Genomic DNA, 23923 nt, shown 5'->3' with positions numbered 1-23923 from the left:
GCGGGGGGGCTTTGTAGCCGAAGAGTTGTGGCGCTGTTCGTTATTTACCGCATCTGCAGCAACAGTGTAAGTTGGTGCTAATAAGATTGACGTTAACATGTTGAGACTCGAATACACACGCTAGAGTTTAGAACTGGTCGTCGGTTGCGGCTAAAGGTAGTTAACACATTTTTCGTACCTGTGCTATTATATCCCCTCGAATCGTAACAGTGTTCTCGAATCACAAAAGCCGTTGGGGTAAAATGTTAGTGCAGAGTGTACCGGGAACATGTGCGACGGAGTTTTCGGTGATCGATGCCGACGTGGGCTGCTTAGATGTTGACCATCGATGTCAGATGGGAAGAAGATGAAGAATTTTCGCTTTCTGTAGTCATCGTGGAAGAAGTTTATTTGCTGATTTAGAAGCAGGTAACTATCATTTGCATCGGTCTTGCCGTTAACGATTTCAAAGATTGGACGGGAGGGGATGCAGGAGACAAGGTCGATGCTCCTCCGATGGAACCTTAAGGACCAGCCTGACGAATTCTACATCCAGTCAAAGAAAAGGGTTAGACAGACCAGAACTTGGATCGCAGCTTCCATTGGGGCTATCAACTCAAATCCATTGAAGCAATTCCCTTTTGTACCTTCCTTGAAGGAACCTGTCCGTCCTGGCACTTTTTATATATTGGGCTCATTATCCAACTCTCACTCATATTCGTTTCGATATCTCACATTGGTCAATCCGAAGCTTGTTCTAAACTCCATATCCATGTCATTATTTCTTAGTGGTAGCGTTTGGCTCTACCGTAACAGTCAATGGATCCCAGACATGGGGCCACTGTCTGGCGTCTATCAACCGTCCACACCACGTTTAATCATCAGCCAGACCTTGGACCCCAGTAAAGGTAAACTCGAGCAGGACCCTCCTCAACAATGATGTCGTTTAGCCACTTTAGAGAGCAAAGGCGTAGATGTCATCTTATGTGATCAAAAGCACTTGGCAGCGGTAAGCTACCAGCTCTTCGGACAAGCACCTCCTGAAACCTCGAGAGCCGTGTCTGTCTCTACCTGCCTTATGATTTAACCAGGACACAGCAATCGAGTTAACGCGCTCCGTTTCTAGTTCTGATTCTGGGATGGTATTTTCTGGGGGACCCACACGCGAGGCACCATCATGACGGCCTAGTGAGTTGGAGGGGGCCATTTGGGGGCTCCGGTGGTCTAGGCAAACTGGGGTTTGCGCGAGCTGGGCCCTTTTCGTAGCTCGATGCAGGAGAGGAGAGTCGAGACGGCAACAGTTCCGGCTGTAGAAGGTTGCTGGAGGTATCGATCACTCAATCCAACCATTGTCAAATAATTGTGCGCCAAAGAGGAAATATCCGGGTGGGCTTTGTCAACGGGTTCTGTACGTACCGATAGGCGGCTTGTTTAGGCTCTAATCTCATCATGACTTCTTTTGCCCAGGAGACCGTTATGTACTGTTCATGTTATACATGGTCCGACGCCGTTGAAAAGTGAAATCCTGCAGAGGCACATACCTTAGCCAAAATATCGATAACATAAGTTAGTAGTCTAGGTAGGACCTCACAAGTTTACAGCACCTACCATGTTGGTGCACGGCACCATCCAACCACGAGGCCACTGATCCATCCTTCTCCTTCTTGAACCTGACCTGGCAGCCTGGGTCAAGGTCACTCCTCCTCCACTATTACTTCCCCCAGACTCGACCTCTCCTGTACTAGGACATCCTCCCGCCACCCTTCATCCCTACCTGCCTCGACTGCGCCTGTGGTTCTACCAAAGGTCGGTAGGTAAGGTAGTCAGTCAGTCTACCTGCAGTTGGTAGCTGTCTTGCTTGCCTTTTCTCTCTTGCAGCTTTAGCAACTTGACACCTCTCTTTTGCATCCATCTCAAAGTGCCTTTGAATTCACTTCGTAACGACCTATATCTGATTCTCTCTAGCCAAGACCATTGATTGTCTCTTTTCTCCGGCTCGGCTTTTAGATCACCGCAAGTAGTTCCCTCCGGCGCTATCGCATCCACGCCACATACCCACGCCTCGCTTTCCCCAGGACGCCCAGCAGCCAACACCAGCGCCATAATCCGTCCTCGCTCACTCGGCAACTCTAAAACCGACTTGGCTTGCGATTTCTCAATTTTCCCGTCTTGCGCGACTCTTTGGTCATTTTAGAAGATACGAAGCCATTCGCGAATGGTCACTTGTCCCAATTGCGATCGTCTTCGCTGAGTGCTGCTGCTGCTGCGCAGCTGTTGCGTGCGGGTCGGCCTTGATAACGTCCCTCGATCGGCTTACCCATCAACGGCTTTCCGACTGAATTACTTTGCTCCAACTGAAGAGATCACGACATCGCCATGGCCGGCTTTTTCAACAAAATAAAGGGTTCTGGCACTGTATGTCTTGGACTCGCTCCCTGTTCCACTGCCCTGGACTGTCCCAACCCCATCTCCTCTCGCTCACTCTAAGTTGCGCCAAGATTACTTCTCATGACTGACAAAATCCCTCTCGCTTTCGGTTCACAGGCCACGACCACTACACCCAGCAAGCAAGATGTTGTCGCGAAGAAGAAGGAAGAGCCCGTGCTCGACCTCACGCCGCTCGAGAAGATGCTCCAGAATGCAGCGCCCCTTCGAGACGACGGCGTCGATCGCTTTTTCGGCCTCGAAAATGTACGTCGAGCCCTACCTACTCCTGCCCGAGTTATTGTTATTTTTCATCATCGTCGATACGTTACCACCGCAAGAACTAGGCTAACGTGAAAATAGTTTGGGAACACATGGTGCGAATTGAGTGAGGCATCATACAGCCAAATTACGATGCTGACTTTTTGTGTAGCTACTGTAACTCGATCGTTCAGGCTCTGTTTTATTCCGAATCCTTCAGGAACAACGTTGTCAATTACCCCCCGATCATGCCCTCGGAGACAAACGGCAGCCGACCAAAGGTTCCCATCACTATCAGACCTCCACCCACTGACCCTGTCGAGACCCTGCCGAAACAAAAGGGCCTAAGTACATCGCAGGTGATCAAGCAACGACAGGCCATGAATCAACAGTTGCCTGGACAGGTTGGCGTTCGACCTGAAGACAAACCTGATACGCCCGAATACAAGAAGAAACAAGCCATGATCAAAGGGCCTATCCTGGAATTGGCACGAGAGAATGCCACTTCTTATGGCATGAATGAATGCACGTTTACTGGACTCAAGGACATTTTCCTGGCGTTGCTGGAAAGCAACACCCACACAGGAGTCCTCAGTCCCCAACGATTCCTCGAGATATTCAAGCGCGACAATGAGATGTTTCGAAACTCAATGCACCAGGACGCTCATGAGTTTTATGGCTTGGTGCTGAATGATGTCATCAACAGCGTTGAGAGCACAGCTCGCCAGATGCAGTTGCAGGCACCAGCTGACGGCATTGATGGCCTGGCAACTTCAGTGGGACACGCTCTTGGATCTGCCATGGTAAACCATGTAGCTGGGTCAAGTTCCCCAGCAACAGGATGGGTCCATGACATTTTTGAGGGCGTTCTCACATCAGAAACCAAGTGCTTGACTTGCGAGACTGCTTCTCAGCGCGATGAGACATTTCTTGATTTGTCCATTGATTTGGAAGAGCATTCATCAGTGACATCTTGCTTAAGGAAGTTTTCAGCCGAGGAGATGCTCTGTGAGAGAAACAAGTTCCATTGCGACCATTGTGGTGGCCTTCAGGAGGCCGAGAAGCGAATGAAGGTGAAGCGGTTACCCAAGATCTTGACGCTCCATTTGAAGCGGTTCAAGTATACCGAAGATTACAGTCGCTTGCAAAAGCTCTTTCACAGGGTCGTATATCCATATCACTTGCGGATGTTCAACACGACAGATAATGCCGAAGACCCGGATCGCCTCTATGAGCTGTATGCGGTAGTGGTCCACATCGGTGGTAATGCCTACCATGGTCACTACGTGTCCATCATCAAGGTGCCGGGCAGGGGATGGATCCTATTTGACGACGAGATGGTTGAGCCGGTGGACAAGAATTTTGTCCGCAACTTCTTCGGCGATAAGCCAGGGATGGCAACCGCGTACGTTTTGTTCTACCAGGAAACAACATTCGAGAAAGTGCGAGAAGAGCAAGAAAAGGAGGGCATGGAGGAGGTAAAACTCGCTAGCGAAGCAGCCAATCTGGCTCAGGAGAACGGGGAAAAATCAGATACGGCACCTCTGAGACGGCAAGCAACGCAGCCCATGTCGCCCCTGACGCATCACGAGTCGATGGCAAATCTTGCCCATGCCAGTACGGCACCAGCCATGCCTTCAGCTCCCCACCCGGATCCTTCGCCCCCAGCAGCCGCTGCAGCTGCAACAAATGGCCTGACTCGTGTCACTACGCAGAAAGAAGAAGCCAAGTCGAAAGAGGACAAGAAACGAGAGAAGAAGGAGCGCGAAGCTGCTGAGAAGGCCGAGAAACTTGCGGAAAAGGAGCGAGAGAAACAGGCCAAGGTTGACGAGAAGAGACGAAGAGAAGACAACTACAAAGCAATACAGGCACGACGAAATGAGAACGATGAACTAGCCAAAGTGCTGGAGGCTAGCAAGAAGTCTGCAGCACAAGAAGAGGAAGCAAGAAAGAAAGAAAACGGAACACCTCAGAGCAATGGAATACTCGACCGAACCAAACGCGGCAGCAAGTCTATGTCGAGGAGAAGTTTCTCGCTTTTTCACAAAGACAAATCGGCTGGGCAAACGCCTGATACGCCTAACGGCGATGCAGGCGATAAACACGACAAGCTCAAGGATCGCCTAAGCTTCAGCTTGGGACGTAAAAAGAGCACGAATTTACTTTCGTAATTCCAACATGCATGCACGTACCTATCACGTCTACATATGGGAAGAGGAAACTTGAAATATATTGCATCTTTGTGGCCAGGGGGTGTTAGTGGATGGCAGGATACCCATGCGCTTGGAATGAAGCACTCACTGCATGAGATAAGAGCATAATAAGGCGACGGTGTTCCTCAAAAGCATTCAGCATTCGGGTCTCTGGCATTTTGTTGTCCTTAGTCTCAGGGAAAACAGGTTTGCCATAGCCTGCATTATGTGAAGGCAAGAAGGCTTAATTACAGAAGGTACCAAGTAGAAGATGGAACATGCATGCATGGAGCAGAAGGCAAGCTTGGTTATTACTGCTCGAACGGGGTTGCTTGGTCGATAAATGTTGACCGAGAGCCGAACAAGGCCACCCATAGCGTGGCAGTTGTATTATACGTGGGTGTTTGGAGGTCCTGTTCGGAAGCCCTCTTGGGCTCAGACAGGCCCTTATACATTTAGCTATTTGGGTATATTTCGAATAAGATAAGACGCCTATGAGCGAACTGAGGAGATGACGTCCGAAACATTATGTGCATGTTCAATTCAGCATTACACGTACGCAATAAGATTACATTCACTACTATATCATGAAGAGGGTTCCGCATCTCGTCACGCCTCGTTCCATATCGTATTCATATCAAAGAGTAGTACTCCCACGCATGGCCTCCCGTAATTCATATCAACGACAAAAACTCCAGTTCCAAGGTTAGCCGGACTCCATTGATGCCTAGAAAAGTCTACCGTGTCCTCTTTTTACAGCTGCGCCATGTATGTGGCCACTCCGCTAATCAACCAAGTATGAGCTCATAAAGGATGATGACGGAATTGACAAAGATAAGTGGCACTGTTGCTACGTTAGTTCCTCGTGTTGTAAAAGGCGCAGTAGTAGCTCGTTATGTTTGCGCGGTTGTGAGTTTGTGCATTGGACGTACTCCTCATGATGGTTCGGACACTCGCGATGAGATTGATGATCTTGGCTTTGACGCTGGCATCGGGCCCAGTGCCGAACGCAGGGTCGTAAGAAGCGGGAGAGAGATTGACTGGGAGATGAGGTCAGATATGAAATTCGCGGGGCTATATAGACTCGCTCGAGCAGAGAGGGAGGAATTCGTACTGCGCGCGAGAAATCGATCTTCGGAAAGGACAGCGACGGCGTTGATGAGTAGAATACAAACTGGGATCTAGATTAGCTGCTGCGCTCTGAATAGGGAGAATAGGAGGATTGTCACCGTAGAGAAAACTGCCAAAGAACCACATTTTGGGCGACGACGCTGAAGGTCAAAAAGGGTTGAGAATGGTGGTCTTGGTTGGAGCTGAGGTACAGCGATGATGTGTACCTGAGGTAGGAACCTCCGTCCTTCTCACGGACTTGCAGTTCGGGGTACGTACCTTTTGCAATTGTGGCTTGAACGGTCAACGCAACCTTGGAGGAAGGAGAGTTCTGTGGCGGGTGGTTTGTTAGACCGATCCGAGGACCCCTAAAGAGGTAGGTAATAAGCTCATGGGTACCTAACTCATTCATTCATTCACTCCCTCACTCCCTCGTGTTGAACAGAAGAATTGTAATAAATTATATTTTATCTTTATTTTTCTTATAGCGGTTGCTTTGATATGGTGAGACTTTCTTGATCCGGCGGCATCTCTCATCTTCCAGATCTTCTAGCTTTTTGCTTAAAAACCAAGCATTTCGAGATAGATACGGCCAAGCTCCAAAGTACCTACAGTAGCTCTCATAGTGCCTAGAATGAGAGCTCTAACTATATCAGCCAACATGAAGACTTCGGGTACGTCGTTCCTCCTTAGCACTGTTAGAGTAAGGTATACTGATCACTGCCAGATATCTTCCTAACATGTCTTCTCATCACCTTCCCTCTCGTTCATCTACTTGTGTCCCCCTATACCAAAGTGGAGGAGTCTTTCAATATACAAGCAGCCCACGACATACTCATCTACGGAACACCCACTCAGGATATATATGAGCGCCTCTCTCATACTTACGACCACTTCTCCTTTCCCGGCGCCGTACCTCGTACTTTTCTCGGCGCTGTGCTCCTCGCAGGATTAGGGCAGCCCATCATCGCTCTTGTTGGTTTTCAGTATGCACAGCTTGTAGTTCGAGGAATCCTTGGTGCTGCCAATGTTGCTGCGCTCTTGACGTTCAAGTCTTCTCTCAAGAGAGCTTATGGGTCAGGTGTTTCAGCTTGGTGGGTGGTGTTTATGGCGAGTCAGTTCCATATCAACTACTATGTTTCCCGGACGTTGCCAAACATGTATGCATTCTGTCTCAGTAAGTTATCTCATTCACCATCGATGCTAGGACCTCCAACTCACTGTGACTAGCTACCCTTGCTTCGGCATTCCTACTCCCCCAGACGTCACCTCATCTCTCTGCTGCTCGTCAGAAACAAGCCATCGCCCTCTTGGTCATCGCAGCAGCCATCTTCCGCTCTGAAGTCGCTGTTCTTCTCAGCACTACAGGGCTCTACCTCCTTTTCACGCGTCGTATGGGTCTGGGCCCCTTGGTTCTCACTTTCCTCGGCTCATTCATCTCTTCACTGCTTATTTCAGTGCCCATTGACTCGTATTTCTGGCAGAAGCCCCTGTGGCCCGAGTTGTGGGGTTTCTACTTCAATGCTATCCTTGGGTCTTCGTCAGAATGGGGTGTTTCTCCCTGGTATTACTATTTCACCTCAGCGCTTCCCAAGCTATTACTCAACCCTTTCGTGCCCGCTTTGGCAGTGTATGCACTACTCCAGCCTGGCACATCAAGGGCTACCCAAACACTGCTGATCCCTAGCTTGCTCTTTGTGGCCATTTACTCTGCTCAGCCTCATAAAGAGGCTCGTTTTATCTTCTATGTTGTGCCGTCTCTGACTGCCGCTGCAGCTCTCGGCGCCAATTTTGTCTTCTCTCGCGCCTCTAAATCCATCATCTACCGTGGCGTCTCTGCTGTTATCGTCTTGTCGGTTCTCGTCAGCTTCGTAGGTAGCACTGTCATGCTCCTATTCTCTTCACTCAACTATCCTGGCGGTGATGCGCTTCGACAACTCTCTTACATCACCCGCGATGACCCTACTCCCGTCATAGACGTCCACGCCGACGTCTTGAGTTGCATGACGGGGCTGACCTTGTTTGGGCAGAACCCATCGGGTTTCCCCATCGCTTTCCCCATCACCTCCAACCCTGATTCTACGGCACCTGTTCTAGTCTTCGACAAGACTGAAAAGGGAGATCAACTTTATTGGCCGCGTTTCTGGGAGCGCTTCGACTATGCTCTCGCTGAGAACCCACGCAAGGTGTTGGGTGGCTGGCAGGTTATAGGAGTTGTCGCGGGTTACGACGGTGTTGAGATTCTCAAGCCTGGCTCTCATGCAGCAGGAAATGAGAGCAAAGAGGGAACAATCGGTGGAGAGAAAATACTGGGACTGGGCGCCAATGTCGCTGCTCTCAGAAATATGGTCAGGGGCTATACAGGTGGTTGGTGGGTTGGACCTCGAATGTCACCTCGAATCCGAATCTTAAGGCGTGTCAGTTAGTCAGATCGTCAAGACGACACAATATAGTGAATGTCTGCTTCCATCACAATTCAACAACAGTCAGTGCGAGTGTGAGACTGCGCCATTTGATACTACATCGTCTGATTTTCGTAATGCCCTATCATATCGTATAAACAATGCATACGTGCCTGCGTGGACTCCTCGATGCCACCCATAACCCCTGAAAAGACAAAAACCCATCATCCCAATTTACACTGAGTGCAACAAGGTGTAGTATGTGAGCCTCCTGGTAGACAAAGCAGCCAGGTATCAATATTTCCTTGCTTTCTCCACAGCCCAACGCCATGTACTGCCTTGCCTTGCCGTGCCCTGCCATCTTCGAGCCCAGTGTCTTTTCCAACCCCAGCCCGACAACACCCAACCCAACCCAATCGCAAACACATCTTGAGCACCTCGCACCGAAGCGTCTGGAATATAGAGAGCAAACCCCAGCACCTACTCAAAAAGACAAAGTTTTCCATCCAAAAGTCCCATCGCATCCTGCTATCCCTGAATCGTGCAAGCAAAAAGCGTTCTGTTTACCCTCCCCTTGTCGTGTACTTCGTGTCGCGTGGGTAATTATAGCATATATAAGTGCTCGGGTAACGTTCAAATAAGCCAATCGTCTGAGCCCAATCACAACTCTTGCTCTGTGTCGCTCCCTTCCTCTGTGTCGGGATCGTCGTCGCCGTCGTCCTCGTCGTCTTCGTCTTCGTCCTCGCTACTAGAGGGGCTTGGCAGCGCACCATATTTCCTCCTGTATCGTTCAAGTTCCTGCCTCTGTGCCATGAACATATCCAAGATTGCAGTCATTGGACCCTGGAGATCTTCTAGTTCCTTAATAGGGCCACCACCAGTAGCAAGGTGGCGCATCGCCAATGTCGATATACAGGTCTGGCGTTGTCAGTGAGGTTCCACTCATGTGTAGGTCAGCTCGAACTCACCTCTATCCTGCTCACTTGGTGCTCCAAGAAGTTCAACAAGAAGCGATCTGTGACCTCTCCTCCACGCTGCTTAATCCGCTCGAGCAGTTCTGTTTCTGGTGGTTGTAGCCCTGGGGCCTCGTTTCCTTCCAGAGAGCTGCAAAGCATCTCAAGTCGCAAACTGATTCTCCAGAGAGTCCAAATTGCATCAGGATCGATACTGAGCTCTGCCCCGGGTGCAAGGACGGCTGGCTTATCGCCGCCGCCTCCTCCTTCTTCCTTCCTCTCATGCTGCAGGTGGAATTCGATACGTCCAGCCAAAGCATGAGGGTATAGCGAGTACACAACCTCGGGGTTTTCAAGACCCTTCAACTTCTTCTCGCCCATCTCCTTAACCTCAAAGCCTTGAGAGGTCAGGGATCTCAAATCCTTTCGAATGGCACTAGCATATGTCTCGTCGTCAAAGGTATCCTCGGAGCCAGAAGCGTTCCCGCGATCTGTATCTTGATAATTCTCTAGGCACCGCTGTATCTCCGAGATGAAGTCGGTCGAGACCGTGATCTGCCCACCGTCTGCAACCGCAGAGATTCGAGCCGCCTTGTTCACCATGGGTCCGAAATAATCCATACGTCGTGTAACTGGATCCGTCTCACTCACGCAGTCTCCAAAGTGGATACCCATCCGCACCGACAGTCCTTTGAAGATGAGACTGTTGTCCTTGTCATAGACAGGCTGGCAAGACACTGAGTTCAGGACTTCTGATGGCCAGTTCACATCGAGAAGCTGCATCTGAACAGCAAACGTCCACAACAATGCGGACGTGGCTGTTGGGAAGGAGACCATAAAAGCGTCACCTTCGGTCTTGACTTCGTAGCCACCAATTCGTCTCAGCTGTCGACGCATAACCTCGTTGTGTAGTTTGATAGCTGATCGCATGGCGCTGGGGTACATCTCCCAGAGTGTTGTCGAGTTCTTGATATCGGTGAAGACAATCGACACGTTACCTGTAGGCGCTGGGATCTCTGCCTCAAGTCGGTTTAGGGATGAATCGAGAACATCGCCCTTGGTCCTTCGGCCCCTCCTGGTATTGAGAACCTGGGCGTCATCGGGAATACCAGATGGATAAAGCGACATACTAGCACCGCGATGGAGTCTGGATCTCTCGACGCGTCGCTTTAGGTCAGCCACACTAATCATCATGACCATAATTTTGCCCGAGGCGCCGTATGCGATAGCCAGGTCACGAAGCTTCTGGGCCGCTCGCATGAGATCTTGTCTCTCAGCTCTCGCAATATCCGTCACTAGACCAGGTGACAAGTACTCCCAGAGCTCGCCAGTCGCAATCAGGATAATATCATCCTGCTCTCGGATAGTCATGTTGCTGACATAGGGTGCTGCTTGTACGGCCGGCATCAAGTCAACGTATCCGAAGGCGCGTGAAACTTGGAGTAGATCGTTCAGTCTGCCGTTGCGAGAAACCCATCCACCAGCTTCGCGAATGCGCGATCTCTCATTGGGCTCGGCAGGATCATGCTTGCGGGTCAGCATCTTATGAGTACCATCTGTCTGGATTACCATTGCCTGTGCATCACCGACATTTGCAACATATAGTTCCGTACTTTGAAGATAAACCACAGTTGCCACACCCCCTGAGTTCAGGTCTTCCTTGGTAAGTATTACAGGCTGGCCAGAGCCCCTATGCGTTTTCAATGGCCTCTCCTCGGACTGCTGGATAGCAATAGTGACCAAATCCTTGTTGAGCTGGAGGAACGAGCGTCGTAGTGCATCAACCGGTGTTTCGTTCGATCGTGTCTTCAACTGCTTCAGTTCACCAGCGAAAATGTGACCAAAGTTTTCATGCAAGTATTTAGCGATCTTAGATCCACCGCTGGACAAAGCTTGTCCATCAAACAAGCCCAAGAGCATCTCTGTTTCTGACGAGTTGAATCTTGGTACCACGAGATCGACCGTTGACAAGTGCTCGTGCTTGCCAAGAGTATCGGCCATACCATAAGGCAGGTGGCCAGCGAGTGATCCAGATGTACGGACACGTCTGTCTTCACTCTGATCAGGAATACTGGGCTGAGTGAGAGTGACATCCATCAGGCCCAGGATACGCAAGTTAAGCAGACGGCTGAAGTCCGTGTACTCCTCACGATTTACGGCGCCAGGCCCCAGAGGACCTGTGTTCGTCTGCTTAATCTCCAATCGCTTGTTGCCAGACAAATTCAGATATCTGAGGTTCGGATTGAGGTTCCAGTTCCAATCATAGGGCACGTTGGAGATGTTGTATTTTAGGTAGTTACTGCCACAGTCGAGAACAGCAAGGTTCTTGGCCCGTGAGATGTCGGCTGGCAAGTTGGTGAACCTGTTGCCGTTGATATAAAGTGCCTGTAGTAAACTGGACTCTTCTAGATCATCGGCAGGCAATGTCGTGAGAGCGTTTCCGGATAAATAAAGCTCAACTAGTTGAGGCCAGTTCTTGATCGATCTCTGTGGCATGTCACTGATTTCGTCGTTGTATGATAAGTTGAGCACTCGGAGCTCCCCAAGGAGTGTGATCTGATCAAAAACATCGTCATCCAGACGGTTGTCGGCCAAGTGAAGGTTACGAAGGGATCCAGCAAATGTGTTGTTAAGCCTTGATGACATCCCAGAATCCTTTCTGGTGTTGACTGTTTGTGTAGGGGCCGACGGAGTTGCTGATCTAGACACAACTGAGGTCTTACGGCCACCCTTCCCATAGACAGACACGACAGAGCTCTTGCGGTCACCAGCGTTAAGGGGAGATGGTCCGACACTGAGGAGTGTGCTCGAATTTTGACTGGGTCTTCGATCGTCTGACAGCTCTTCAGAGCTTGCTGTGGCCGACAGGGTTCCGAGTGGTGCAGCTCTTCCATTGACAGGAGGGGGCGCAGGCTGCGATTCCTCTCCCGGTATCCGTGGTGCCCTGGAAGCAGGTTTGGGGAAGTGCTCCAGAACATTTGAAGAGGCGTTAAAGGTCTCCAGTCGGTTTGCCCACCATAACTCCATGGGCAGCTTGGAGATATTGTTTCCTCGGACATTGAGCACTCTCAGTTCAGTCAAGCAACCAATCTGGGCTGGTAGCTCTCCAACGGAATTGTTCGCGATACTAAAATGCTCGAGTCTGCTCAAGGTACCGATTTCTTGGGGCAACGAAACAAAGTAATTTTTATCCAGGATCAGGTGCTCCAGGTTGACCATGTTGACGAACGACGAGTCAATACTGGCAAGCTGAGCGTTCGATAGGTTCAATATCTTGAGTGTGGGAACTGGGGCAACAATCTCGAATTTGTTGAGGGGGTTCGAGTTCAGTTTGAGTTGGCGAAGGGACTCAAACTGTCCAACAAAGGCAGAGACGCAGTTGTGATCAGCAGAAAGAATCTCAAGCTTCGGGAGCTCCGAAATAATGTCGATGCTCGAGATACCATTGTACTTAATGTCGAGTTCGCGTAGGCTGACAAGTTGTCCAAATGACGCTGGTACAGCGTGCGTCAGCCTATTGTTAGTTATCAACAATTTCTCCAAGTTCTTCAGGCCGCCAATCTCGTGAGGAATCGTTGCAATGGCATTGAAACTCAGATCCAGGTCGACCAAACTTGGTAGATTGCACAAGAAAGTCGGGAACTTGTCGAGGAAGTTAGAAGAAATATTAAGAGAGCGAAGTGACTGGTATGCTCCAAAGTAAGAGGGCAAGTGTTTAAGCCGGTTGTTGGCCAAGTTCATCTTCAGCATCCCTGTAAGAGAGTTGAGCTCAGCGTGCTCCAACTGCTCCAGCCGGTTGTTTGCAACATCCAGAAAGGTCAATCTGTTTGCTCGACTCAGACTGGGCGGTAGTTTCCTAGCTTCGTTGTTGTTAAACTTGATGTCTCGAAGATGTTTACAAGACTGTATAAAGTCTCGCGGGACGTCGAGCGAGAGGTTGCGCGAGAGGTTAAGAGAGATAATCTCCATGGCCTTTGAGTATAGGGATATAGGTATTGTAACGAGGTTGCGACCAGAGAGGTCCACGTAATTGAGCTTCTGAGCCCGAGCCAGGCCCATGTCGGTTGTTTTGGCATGGAAGTCACTCTCCCTGGCAGACAAGAACATGAACCTGCAGAGGTAACTGTTGTCTTCGCGGCCGAGGTCTTCGATTCTATCTTTTTCCTCATAACCGACTTGCTGCAGGAGCCGCTTCTGCATGAGTAAGGGTCTCTCAGGGGGTGTCAAAACCCTGATAAGATCATGCTTCTTCATGATAATATGATAGTTCTCCAAACCGTCAACCACATAAGTCTTCTTAATGACTTGGGAGATGACATCCGTGACATTCGAGTCCAGAGGCATGGAATGTGTGGAGAATGTACCATCTGAGCGAAAGATTCGAATGCAGTATGGGGATGCCTTCTCTTCTGGGCGAGGGGGGCTACCAATCTCATCTGGTTCAGGGCCATGATATGAGTTATCCTCAGTATTGCGTCGGACTGCCCAACTGTCAGGAGCATCCCAACGGCCTTTAGGTGCTGTGGAGATAATGGAATCGTGGCGCTCAGGTTCGACATTGTTAACGAAGCTAGTATCCATAGGTGTAAGTGGAGGAGGTTTCGTTAGGATACCCTCCATATCGTTCAGGTTGGTATCGAGATGATATATTTTGTTAGGATCGTTACGATCTGTCGGGCCAATTGCATCATCAACATAGTCTTGAGGCCGATGGGTTCGTTGCTTCTTGGCGAAAGGGAACTTATTGTTGAAAGTTGCACCACGTTGACCTGGAATTGGTCGCATATCAGGGACATCGCTCGTCTCCCCAGGGCCAAAGGTCCCGGAAAACGGTAATGCAGTCGTCGATACATCGCTTGGGCGGTGCAAGTCAGGCTTCGAGGTCTTCGGCTGGAGAGATCTTGTTGATTGAGGTAAGTCGCGAAGTTTAGCCATGTCGTCTTTGTCTTTGTGATGCCTTCTAAGCCGTCCAAAGATTCCGCGTTTGCCGTGATGATGACCGGGTGAGGTCTGACCATCAACTTGGGAGGATTTCGTGCTCCAAGTCATTCCTGCACTTCTAGTACTTGGTGTCGGGCTTTGGCCTCTAGATTTGGTTGAGTACATGGCGCTACTACCCCCACGATCGCGCGACATCTGCGTGCCAATCGCTGTATCGTCCCTACTCATTGTCGGCCGCAGTGTCCGAGGATCATCATTACTCTTATGGTGTCGGTGATGCCCGGGTAAATGAACTATAGAATGACCCGACCTCGAGGATGACGATGTCTTTGGGGGAATTTGCGAGGAACCGTCACCCACATATCGCTCTCGATCGGGTCCGGTCATGATGTCTCGGACGGGAGCTTCGCCATATCGAGCGATGTCCTATAAGATGGATGTCAGTAAGCCAGCACGCTGTTGAAAATGCTATATGAGTGAGATGGCAGCTGGATCGAATTGGGCACTAAAAACAAAACCAAGGGATAATTTGGGAGAGGAATGTGTCGATCGTTGACCAGACCGGGGGGTTCACCAAGGGTTCAGGACGATGAGACAGAGGCGGGGGTGTTGAACGTACACTGTTGTCCTGGTATAGAAAAGGCACCACCTCTGGTGCAGGAACTGGAGTTCTCGGTCTGGAAGATGATGGTGATGCATCGCGAGTGTGATCCGTGGCATTGGAATAGTTGCGATCTCTATGTGTGGGGCGGCTGTGGCTATAAGAGCGTCCACGCTGGTCCTTGCCCGCGAGCGAAGTGGGTAGGCTGCCATCTGAGCTATCGCGCCCAGGGAATTCCTCGCCAAAGAAGCCCTGAAGTTTGCGAAAACCACCTCTGGTTATACTGGTTTTGCTGCCCTGACTGCTCGCCGTGAGGATACTGGCAGCGGATGGGCGCCTGCCATCAAAATATGAAGCCTCGGGGGCATCGTGTTGCGAGGGATGGGAAGCATACTGGTGCTGATGTGGTTGGCGGTTACTGATCTGATGACCCGGAGAAAGCTGGGAGGCGAGGGAGAGGTTGTCGCTCGAATCGTTGAAGAAAGTGGTCGGCATGTTGGAAGAGGTTGAAAGGGAACCGGGCTGGTTCATCCACGGTGCTATTTGAGGGCTCGCGCCGCCGGTGGGCGGAATCTGGTGGATCTGAGGGACTCGGGAGGTTTCGAGAACGGCGAGCTCACGTCGATAGTTGGTGAGGTCGCTCATGCGACGGTCTTTGGGATGAGCATTGGCGCCGGCGCGAGGGGCGAAGTTTGTAGCAGTAGGTGAGAGTTGAGGCTCATCCTTGGAAGAGGACCTGTGAGATGCGGGAAAGCGTTTAGCTGGATGGCGGGAGGCGAGATGAACGGCGACAGGGCGGGAGATGGCAGCAGGGGATCGGGAGACGGGAGACGGCATATTATCGGAACCATAATCACAACTATAAACTCACCACGGGTTGCTCAATGAAGCATTGCCATCAGCGCTTGGGCGAGCAGAAAGAGTAGGGGTTGGTAGCTGGCGAGGCGTCGAGGAGAATGTCGAGGTATTAGAGGTGGTAGCAGCAGCAACAGCAGGGGAAGCTGTCACAACGGGAGCAGCGGCGGAGGATGATGGAGTTGGTGTTAGAGCATCAACGATAGGTGCCGGATTGGGAGTAGGCGAGTGAGTGGGAATGGGAGTGGAGATAGTAGAAGCGGAAGCGGGAGCGGGAGTAGTGGAGGCAGTCGAGGGTGAGGGCGATTGCGATTGCGATTGAGATGGTGACGAGGACCTCACGGTGACCGCAGAGTATGTACTACTTTCGGCGCTTGCGGTGCTCGGACTGTCATCATTGTTGCTTTTGTTTCTTCTGCTTCCGCTTCTGCTTCTGCTGTTGCTGCTACCTCTGATTTTGCTTCTGCTAGAGCTCGTGATCGAGCCGATGCGATTGAAGGGCTCATTCCTGGTCATTGTCGCCGGGGCGTGGATGGCGTTGATGGTAGGACCCTAGGCCATAGGGAATAATATGGGTAGGGCAGGGTCCGGATGAGGACAGGACAGACAGGCACGGAGCAGCTAAGCATAAGCAGGCACGGTGGATAACTTTGTTAGCGAGAGAACAGACTCTTGAGACCCCGTCAATTTGGTTCAGATTTGTTCACAGGTAGGGGCCCAGTCAGTATGTAGAATGGGTAAGACTCAAGAGACGAGTTCGGGTTCGGGGTTGCAAATCGTGACTGTGAGCGGCGGGGGATGAACGGACTTCCAAAGCTACTAAGGTGGGTGAGATTGGTAGATCCTCAATACGTAGCTAGAGACATACGCGGAAAGGTGAGGTATGTCGTTTTATTTTAGAGATCGAGATGAGATGAGATATCCTAGGAAGGTAATAGGCAAGGCAAGGCAATGCAATGTAAGGTTAAGGGAAAGGAAGGTAAAGGTACGGAGTAGACCGAATATGTGGTAGGTGAGTTCACGTCATGTCTGGAAACAAGAGGTAGGCGTATGAGGCTGAGTTGGAGCTCCCTGTTCCTGGCGATGCCCGGGTCAGAAGGATGAGAAGACAAGAGAGACGCTGAAGGGTGAGGGCAATCAGGTCCAGGCAAGGTCACAGACAGCGTGCCCGGTGAATGAATGAGTGAGTGAGTGGGATGTAGGTAAGGCCAAAGTGCAATACAGTGTAAGTAACTACCTTGTCATGGAGAGATGCATGAATGGGTCTGTCTACCGTAGTATAACCTCCATGTTGCTGTTGCTGGTGTGTGTCTGTAGGTGTGGTTCAAGGACATTCAGCCAGCCCGTTGTCGCCAAAGATCCATCCATATCCATGGGAGCCTTCTAACTTTCCGCAATGCTGGCTGCTTTGGTCGTTGGCGCTCCAGCTTCGTCCGCCCGGGGCAGAGTCGGGTGAGATCGACCGGGGTCTGCCCTCTGTGTCTGGGCGGGATGAAAGACGATGGAAGAGAGGCTGGTTCTTAGCGCGTTACCCATGGATAGGTAGTTTGAGCAGAGCAACGCCGTCTGTCTCTGAGGTGTCTTGGGTTCCAGGGGCAGTGTCCACTAAACTACTCAGGTAGTCACTGTCCCTGTCCTGTGGAAGGCACCTAAGCTACCTAAGGTAACGACGGGACCTCAAAGTGTGATGAGCAAGGTCAGGGCAGGTGAACTGAGGGAGGGTAAGGTACCTTACTCACTGGGTACGCCCGATTCAAAGATTCAGGTGTACCTGAGTCCCTTGTTTGTGGTGGAGCAAATGCCACAATCGACAATATTGTTGTTGTTCATATGTACAAGCAGGACAAGGTCTACCTAGATAAACGTTACTTTTCCTAGGTACCTAAATGAATTCTCTTTTGCCGGGAAGATAGATGGTTTGCCGTTTTAATTAATCTGCCTTCCCGTTGCATATTTGCAGGCGAATGGCAGATGCTGTGTCTCCGGTTTGTCCATGACACGTTCAGTCCAAGCAAATGCAAATGCAAATGCAAAGCGCCTATTGTTTAATTCCTATGTGCATACATACGCCCTACCTAGGGTTATTAGGCCCAGCTAGCTCTCAGTGTTGATATGCTCTAGTAGTACGGATACGGAAATACTTAATCTCAGATAGCGTCATCCAATCTCATATACACGGAAATGGCATCGCACGTACCACACGCTCGCCGCTCGCTATATAGTCTATTGAATCTCATAATTAGTCCACCACCTGAACTTGCTTTGGCTCCAGCTGTCTTGTAAGTCATAGCAAATCCCAGTTTGCTGGATACATGCTGCTGCATAACAATCAAAGACAATCTTCAGCCAGAGGCTTCACAGAGAGAAACAAGCCCTGCATCATATCATGGATCTTCACGTCTTGCAAAATAATCCACAATCAAACAATGCCCAAATCATATCCTTTGTGTGCGCAAAGAAAGAATCTCAATATCCCGGCTGCAGTAGCTACATACCAAATGACATGCTAACCATGTACAGAACAAACGAGACCCATGCTCCGGTCCCATTCAGGGTCTTGAAGGCGCTGCTTGCTTCTTCCCGTTCCTTTTTTACGGTTCTTTTGTTGGTAGACCTCTGCAATGACTACCTAGAGAGTACATACAGAGCACGGAGTATTGGACCGGGGTTTGTGATAGTGTCTGGTCGGTTTTTGTATTCCGCAAATCAGCTGTTGTTTCTTTATTGGGATCGGTATTTGCCCTTGTAGACAGATTTCACGTGCCACAATCCCATGGTCGGTCCTTCATGAGTCAATTGTAACGTTAAGTTCTGTGCAACAGAGACTGTCGAATCCAGAGTGCTGGGCTGGTTGCTGTGACTCGAAAACCTACTATGCCGACCTACATACTTACACTGTATAATCATCATTCATATTTTGTGCTTGGGAATTGGAATAAATTGCTCGAATGGACCCCTGACGACTAAAGTGATGTAGTCTATGTACCTATGTTAGGGAAATAAGTTGGAATGCTCCATGGCTCAAACGGATCCTATCACCTCTGTATGGATGATTGGTCTGATGAGGGAAGTCCAGTTTAATTATAGCAACATCGTGAAACGAGAGAACTCGCGTACTCTGAACTGTAACGTTGATAGGTCTTGTCCATATTATAGCGCATCTATCCGTATTCCTCCTGCAATCAGTCATTCGGCATATATCGTCGGTTCTTTGATCACCACGCTTACTCGTCATCAACAGTACTGTACAGTAACTACCTACATATTATTGTCGTGTTGGTTTCCAAGAGTATATCCACATCCTATACATACCAGTACATCAACTCCCCATTGCGGGTCAACGGTAGACGGACCTTGTTTTTGCATCCGATGCATTAAATGGCTGCAATTGAAAACAGCTAAGACGGGTTACACGGATGCTGATGTTACTATGGTCCAAGGATAGCCCTTTTCAGCCTCTCCATGCTTTATCGTTAACACAACGCTTTGAGTTTGGACGATAGGTGGCTTCTGTTTTCCTACATAGGAATACTACAACAGCAGATTACCTTAGTACTAGGTAGTGTGGCTATGAATACTTAGGCATGGTAGATAGGGTAAGTCTACCTACTAGGTACGAAAGTTGGTCGTCGATAATGAAATCGAACATCATGTTGGGGAATTTTCTTCCTTCCTTAGACCTACCTCCTAACGTTAGTATCCAGTTGCGTGAGCTGAGTATACTTTCCGTCCTATCTTCTACCTTACATCCAGGTATTCTGTTCTTCTCTCAACAATAGCCTGCGTGATCCATCATGATCTACACTTGAACTTCATCGGCCAACCCTTCTCAACTCACAATAAACCATCTCCCACATGGAGCTCCACATCACGCCGTACAAGCAAACCAACCTGATAAGAACACATCATAACCTTCTCAAAATCATAATGTTGCAGATCTCGTATCATGTTGGCTGTAAATATCTCACCCACCAGCGAAGATTTTACCCTGGAGAGAGGGGCAGATCAGTCACCACTATCGATCCGCAGAATCTCTCCGGGAATTACTCCGTGAAGCCTATTAAATAGATTGACAACTACCGATGTCGTTCTACTGGTCGACTCGCTGTAAAAATTGTCTCGCGGTAGGGCTCAACAAGACGCTGTGTGACAGCACATAATACCCTGCAGTTCGACGCCAGCTGTATTCGATTCGAGCCTCATTACTGGATTGGCGCTGTTGCATATCATCTTTGTCCCGTATATGACACCGGGTTTGTTCTCCTGTCGATACAGCCGTGAAAGTGCACGGTACTGCCGAAGAAAAGTGGCTTGAATTGGTTTATCGTGAGTTGATGTTTGATCACGAGCGGCCGTCTCACGTGCTGAGAGCCCATGTGCATGTGTATATAACTAACAGGCTGCAGACGATATCACCGTAGCACCCTCCAGAACCAGCATCAACCCAGTTCTCTGTAGTCATGGGTAGCACGGATCAAAGTCTGCGAGCCTGGTGGAAAGAGAGCTCGGTGTATCAAGTCTACCCTGCTTCTTACCAAGATTCCACTGGCTCTGGTGTTGGAGACCTGAAGGGCATCATCTCTCGAGTTGATTACCTCAAAGACTTGGGGGTTGATATCGTATGGCTTTCACCAATCTTCAAGAGCCCTCAGGTTGATATGGTGTGTCACCACCTTTTTTCTCCCCTTTCGAAAAACCAACAATATTGCATTGTATATTAACAAACCTTAGGGGTACGATATTAGTGACTATTACACAATCGACCCTCCATATGGTGATGTCTCAGATGTTGATGTCCTCAAGGACAAGCTCCATGAGCGAGGCATGAAGCTCGTTCTCGACCTGGTCATGAATCATACCAGTGATCAGCATGAGTGGTTCAGGGAGTCTCGAAAGTCCAAGGACAACCCCTATCGTGATTGGTACATCTGGAAGCCTGCAAAGTATGATTCCGAAGGAAACAGGCACCCTCCCAATAACTGGGACGCTCATTTCCAAGGTGAGTTCACTAAGGCCTCTAATTCCGAGTGTCCCAGCTGACGAATGTATAGGAAGTGCCTGGGAGTACGACGAAACCACAGATGAATACTATCTCTGCCTCTTCTGCAAGCAGCAGCCAGATCTTAACTGGGAGAACCCAGCAGTCAGAAAACAAGTTCACGATGTCATGCGCTTCTGGCTCGACAGAGGCACCGATGGTTTCCGCATGGATGTCATCAACTTTGTCAGTAAGGACCAGGCGTTCCCCGACTCCGATAAGACTGTACTTCGTGGTCATGAATTCTATGCTTGTGGCCCCCGATGCCACGAGTTTCTCAAAGAGATTGGTGCTATTCTGCAAGAGTACGATGCTTTCAGCGTGGGTGAGATGCCCTGTGTGCACGATGAGCGTGAGTTGATTAAGGCTGTCCGTGGTGACCGTGGAGAGTTGAGCATGATTTTCCACTTTGAGTTGTAAGTCAAGTTTCCAACATCAGTATTATATCAGCCGCTGATCAACTCGCAGGATGGATCTTGATCATGGTGTTGGCGGCAAGTTCACACCTAGATCCTGGGACCTTTCTGAGCTCAAATCTACCACTCTCAAATGGCAGAAGTTCATGTACGACAATGGAGGCTGGAACGCCCTTTACTTGGAGAACCATGACCAACCACGGGCTGTAAGCCGCTTTGTTCACGATGGCAACAAGCATCGGGTGGATAGTGCGAAGCTTATCGCCATCTTCCTGGGTTTCCAGTCAGGCACCCCTTTTATTTACCAAGGACAGGAGATTGGGATGACCAATGTCCCCTCAGACTGGGGCTTGGAAGAATATAAGGACCTTGACTGCCTTCGACATTGGGAGTAAGTCGGAGAATGCAGCTGCTAAACACATTTCACTAACATCCTGCGTAGTCTTCACAAAAACGATGATGAGGCGGCTCGAAACTCCTACAAGGTGGAGTATCAGAAGAAGTCTCGTGACAATGCCCGAACTCCCATGCAATGGGACGCAGGCCGCAACGCTGGCTTTACTACTGCTGATGCTAAGCCTTGGATGAGAGTCAACGACAACTACAAGGAAATCAACGCTGCATCGCAGACTTCAGACCCTAACTCTGTGTATAGCTGCTATCGCAAAGTTCTGCAGAGACGAAAGGAGTTCCTAGATCTATTTGTATATGGAAACTTCCAACTCGTTGACGAAACCAACGAGAAGGTCTTTGCATACTCACGAAGGGCCGACAACGGAGAGACTGCTCTCGTCGTATGTAACTTCACGACTGATACAGTTGCGTGGTCTTTGCCTGGCAAGATTCGAGCGGTGCTGGTCAGCTCTGCTGGAAGAACACTTGATGAGTTAAACGGTGGTGAGACCAAACTGGCACCTTGCGAAGCCTTCGCGGTCCTGCTCGAGTAGGATGAGCTGCATATTGAATATGGCAATGTATTCGATCCCCATAGAAGAGGACAATGACAATATGGGCCAATTGGCAGAGTTGAATCAAACCGTGAATTCATTCACCCTGGGAGTATCGAAGCTTGTGACAGAGGGGTTTGATGGCAAGACGAAGACGTGCATTCTCATTACCCAGCGGTTGACATTGGCCGAGTATTTATTCATACAAGATACATAAACCACTCCTCGTCCCGCTCTATTCGTGTAGATTTGTCTATCACACCGCCGCTCTAGTCCTGTCGTCCCTTTAGTAATCGCTTGGTGACCTTGTCCTTCTCGATAATGTAAACGTGCGCACCCCAGCCTGAAAGGGCATCACGGTCAACAGCGTTGAGCAACGACTGAGATATGGTCTCAAAAAGGGCATCGGGTTCCTATAAGTAATATGATCAGCATTTCGCTCTTGAGCAGAGCAACACCCACAGCCAAACTCCGACGATGTATAGCTGCTTTGTCATTATTTGCATACCAGATCAGGCTCCCAGAGACCCTCGCACATGCCAAAGAGCTGCTCGGAAGCGGTGCCAGAGACAATGAAGTCCTTGGCAAAGTCGATACAGCCAATACTATCGAAGCCACAGATAAAAGGCTTGCCAGTCTTGGGATCAAGACCAGCAACGACAGGAGACACGAAGTAAGGTCCAAAACGGCGCTCGTAGAGAGATGAGGAAACGAGATTGGCAAAGGTTCGAGGGGCGATGGAGCGCTCCTCACGCAGGCGGTACATGTTGACCTTGTAGCGGAAGAGGTCGCTCACGGTGTTGACATCGGTAGCCAGGCCAGTGAGACCTAAGAAGACGTCGCCGTACTGGAAGATCTTGGGGAAATTGTTGGACACAGTAAGAGCCTGGAGACCGAGGCGAAGATCGCATGCGATGGCGACACAGTCCTTTCCGACCATGGCAACACAGGCGCCGCCGTCTGGAGGAAGAGGGAGGTTAGCTATGGATGAAGGCTGGTATGATGACAGACGACCGAGACGAACTTATCGAGAAAGGAGATGACTATTGATTGAGTTGCATGGTTAGCTTTGTGCGAAAAAGAGATTGGCTCGTCGGAGGTTAACCTACCATGATGGCTTCTTGAGGGTAGAGAGGTAGATGCGAGGTCGGGAACCGACGTCAACCAGCGGCCGGCTTATCGAGAGAAACTCGGGGACAAGGAAGGCGGTGATTCGTTGTGTGAAGCCGAAAGCTTTGCAGTCGTTAATTCGTATCGTATCTTCGCGTCGTGGGGTTGTAGAACAGCAGCCGGCGTGGAGTGGATGGAGTGCGAGTTGGACAGTTGAAGCTCCCGTCACTGGGCTGGAGCTACTAGTTAAGGTAGTTAGTTAGAAGGTGCAGTGCAATGAGGTTGCTGCTAAGGTCCGCGGTACGTACAGGCGGGCGGGCTGCAAGGCAAACACGGTCTGGCGTGGCCGGGTACAGGCAGGTCCACGTCTGTTACAGTAGCCTACAACTTGTGGCGGCTGAGGCTCAGTTACCAGAATTACATAAGCGAACATATAGTCGAGTTCGAAATCGCATTTGGAGAGAAGAGGAATGATTAGAATAAAACAGCTATCAGACTCTGATTCACAGAAGTTTTCATGTATTCTAAATGACCATATAGGAGTGCTGTAAAAATTTGAGCACTCGAAACTCCTGACAACTACTTAACATAACCTTTAAAGTTACCTACCTGGGTACGGAGTAGACAATAGAGGTTTAAGACAATGCGCATACCTTGGTTTGGTATCAACTAGCAGATTTTGCCTGAGCGTCAG

At 49.8% G+C, this 23923-nt stretch overlaps 7 protein-coding genes across 18 annotated transcripts; 4 read left to right on the top strand and 3 right to left on the bottom strand.

The window, feature by feature from the left end:
* The first annotated feature begins 1632 nt into the window (after positions 1-1632).
* Positions 1633-5380, top strand: FVEG_01360 (ubiquitin thiolesterase). Of its 3 annotated transcripts, XM_018888294.1 has the most exons (5): positions 1677-1785; positions 1945-2394; positions 2524-2670; positions 2767-2780; positions 2837-5366. In XM_018888294.1, exons 2-5 carry the CDS (start codon positions 2356-2358, stop codon positions 4833-4835), a joined length of 2199 nt encoding a protein of 732 aa, XP_018744177.1. In that variant the 5' UTR covers positions 1677-1785; positions 1945-2355; the 3' UTR covers positions 4836-5366. The 3 variants fall into 3 exon arrangements, with proteins under 3 accessions (XP_018744176.1, XP_018744178.1, XP_018744177.1); XM_018888293.1 differs by having other exon boundaries at positions 1633-2394; positions 2837-5380; XM_018888295.1 differs by having other exon boundaries at positions 1633-2670; positions 2837-5368.
* On the bottom strand, positions 5323-6268 carry FVEG_01361 (hypothetical protein; the record flags this gene model as incomplete). Of its 3 annotated transcripts, XM_018888298.1 has the most annotated exons (4): positions 5323-5700; positions 5789-5896; positions 5971-6030; positions 6086-6268. In XM_018888298.1, the coding sequence occupies 4 exons, from the start codon at positions 6111-6113 to the stop codon at positions 5645-5647; spliced, it is 252 nt and encodes an 83-aa protein (XP_018744181.1). The 3 variants fall into 3 exon arrangements, with proteins under 3 accessions (XP_018744181.1, XP_018744180.1, XP_018744179.1); XM_018888297.1 differs by having other exon boundaries at positions 5789-6030; positions 6086-6267; XM_018888296.1 differs by lacking the exon at positions 5323-5700 and having other exon boundaries at positions 5736-5896; positions 6086-6267.
* A 119-nt stretch (positions 6269-6387) lies between these two features.
* FVEG_01362 (alpha-1,6-mannosyltransferase) lies at positions 6388-8489 on the top strand. The gene is made up of 3 exons (XM_018888299.1): positions 6388-6640; positions 6694-7143; positions 7197-8489. Exons 1-3 carry the CDS (start codon positions 6601-6603, stop codon positions 8390-8392), a joined length of 1686 nt encoding a protein of 561 aa, XP_018744182.1. The 5' UTR covers positions 6388-6600; the 3' UTR covers positions 8393-8489.
* FVEG_01363 (adenylate cyclase) lies at positions 8365-17725 on the bottom strand. Of its 7 annotated transcripts, XM_018888301.1 has the most exons (6): positions 17449-17725; positions 16587-17394; positions 15735-16537; positions 14882-15599; positions 9337-14688; positions 8365-9286 (listed from the first exon to the last, which is right to left on the bottom strand). In XM_018888301.1, the coding sequence occupies exons 3-6, from the start codon at positions 16232-16234 to the stop codon at positions 9029-9031; spliced, it is 6828 nt and encodes a 2275-aa protein (XP_018744184.1). In that variant the 5' UTR covers positions 16235-16537; positions 16587-17394; positions 17449-17725; the 3' UTR covers positions 8365-9028. The 7 variants fall into 7 exon arrangements, with proteins under 7 accessions (XP_018744184.1, XP_018744183.1, XP_018744188.1 ...); XM_018888300.1 differs by having other exon boundaries at positions 15735-17394; XM_018888305.1 differs by having other exon boundaries at positions 14882-16534.
* Positions 17726-18578: 853 nt separating this feature from the next.
* On the top strand, positions 18579-19422 carry FVEG_14822 (hypothetical protein). Its single transcript, XM_018903832.1, has one exon. It carries the CDS (start codon positions 18735-18737, stop codon positions 19161-19163), a length of 429 nt encoding a protein of 142 aa, XP_018744190.1. The 5' UTR covers positions 18579-18734; the 3' UTR covers positions 19164-19422.
* Positions 19423-19631: 209 nt separating this feature from the next.
* On the top strand, positions 19632-22413 carry FVEG_01364 (trehalose-6-phosphate hydrolase). Of its 2 annotated transcripts, XM_018888307.1 has the most exons (6): positions 19632-20044; positions 20125-20379; positions 20450-20717; positions 20770-21172; positions 21225-21563; positions 21615-22413. In XM_018888307.1, exons 2-6 carry the CDS (start codon positions 20179-20181, stop codon positions 22117-22119), a joined length of 1716 nt encoding a protein of 571 aa, XP_018744191.1. In that variant the 5' UTR covers positions 19632-20044; positions 20125-20178; the 3' UTR covers positions 22120-22413. The 2 variants fall into 2 exon arrangements, with proteins under 2 accessions (XP_018744191.1, XP_018744192.1); XM_018888308.1 differs by lacking the exon at positions 19632-20044 and having other exon boundaries at positions 20054-20379.
* On the bottom strand, positions 22106-23512 carry FVEG_01365 (proteasome component PUP3). Its single transcript, XM_018888309.1, has 4 exons — positions 23229-23512; positions 23144-23162; positions 22628-23079; positions 22106-22532 (listed from the first exon to the last, which is right to left on the bottom strand). The coding sequence occupies exons 1-4, from the start codon at positions 23229-23231 to the stop codon at positions 22389-22391; spliced, it is 618 nt and encodes a 205-aa protein (XP_018744193.1). The 5' UTR covers positions 23232-23512; the 3' UTR covers positions 22106-22388.
* Between the last annotated feature and the right edge of the window lie 411 nt (positions 23513-23923).

Source organism: Fusarium verticillioides, chromosome 1, assembly GCF_000149555.1.
Source record: "Fusarium verticillioides 7600 chromosome 1, whole genome shotgun sequence".
Lineage (NCBI taxonomy): Eukaryota > Fungi > Ascomycota > Sordariomycetes > Hypocreales > Nectriaceae > Fusarium > Fusarium verticillioides.
Note: the sequence above shows the minus strand (reverse complement) of the source record. Positions and strands in the feature narration are given on the sequence as shown.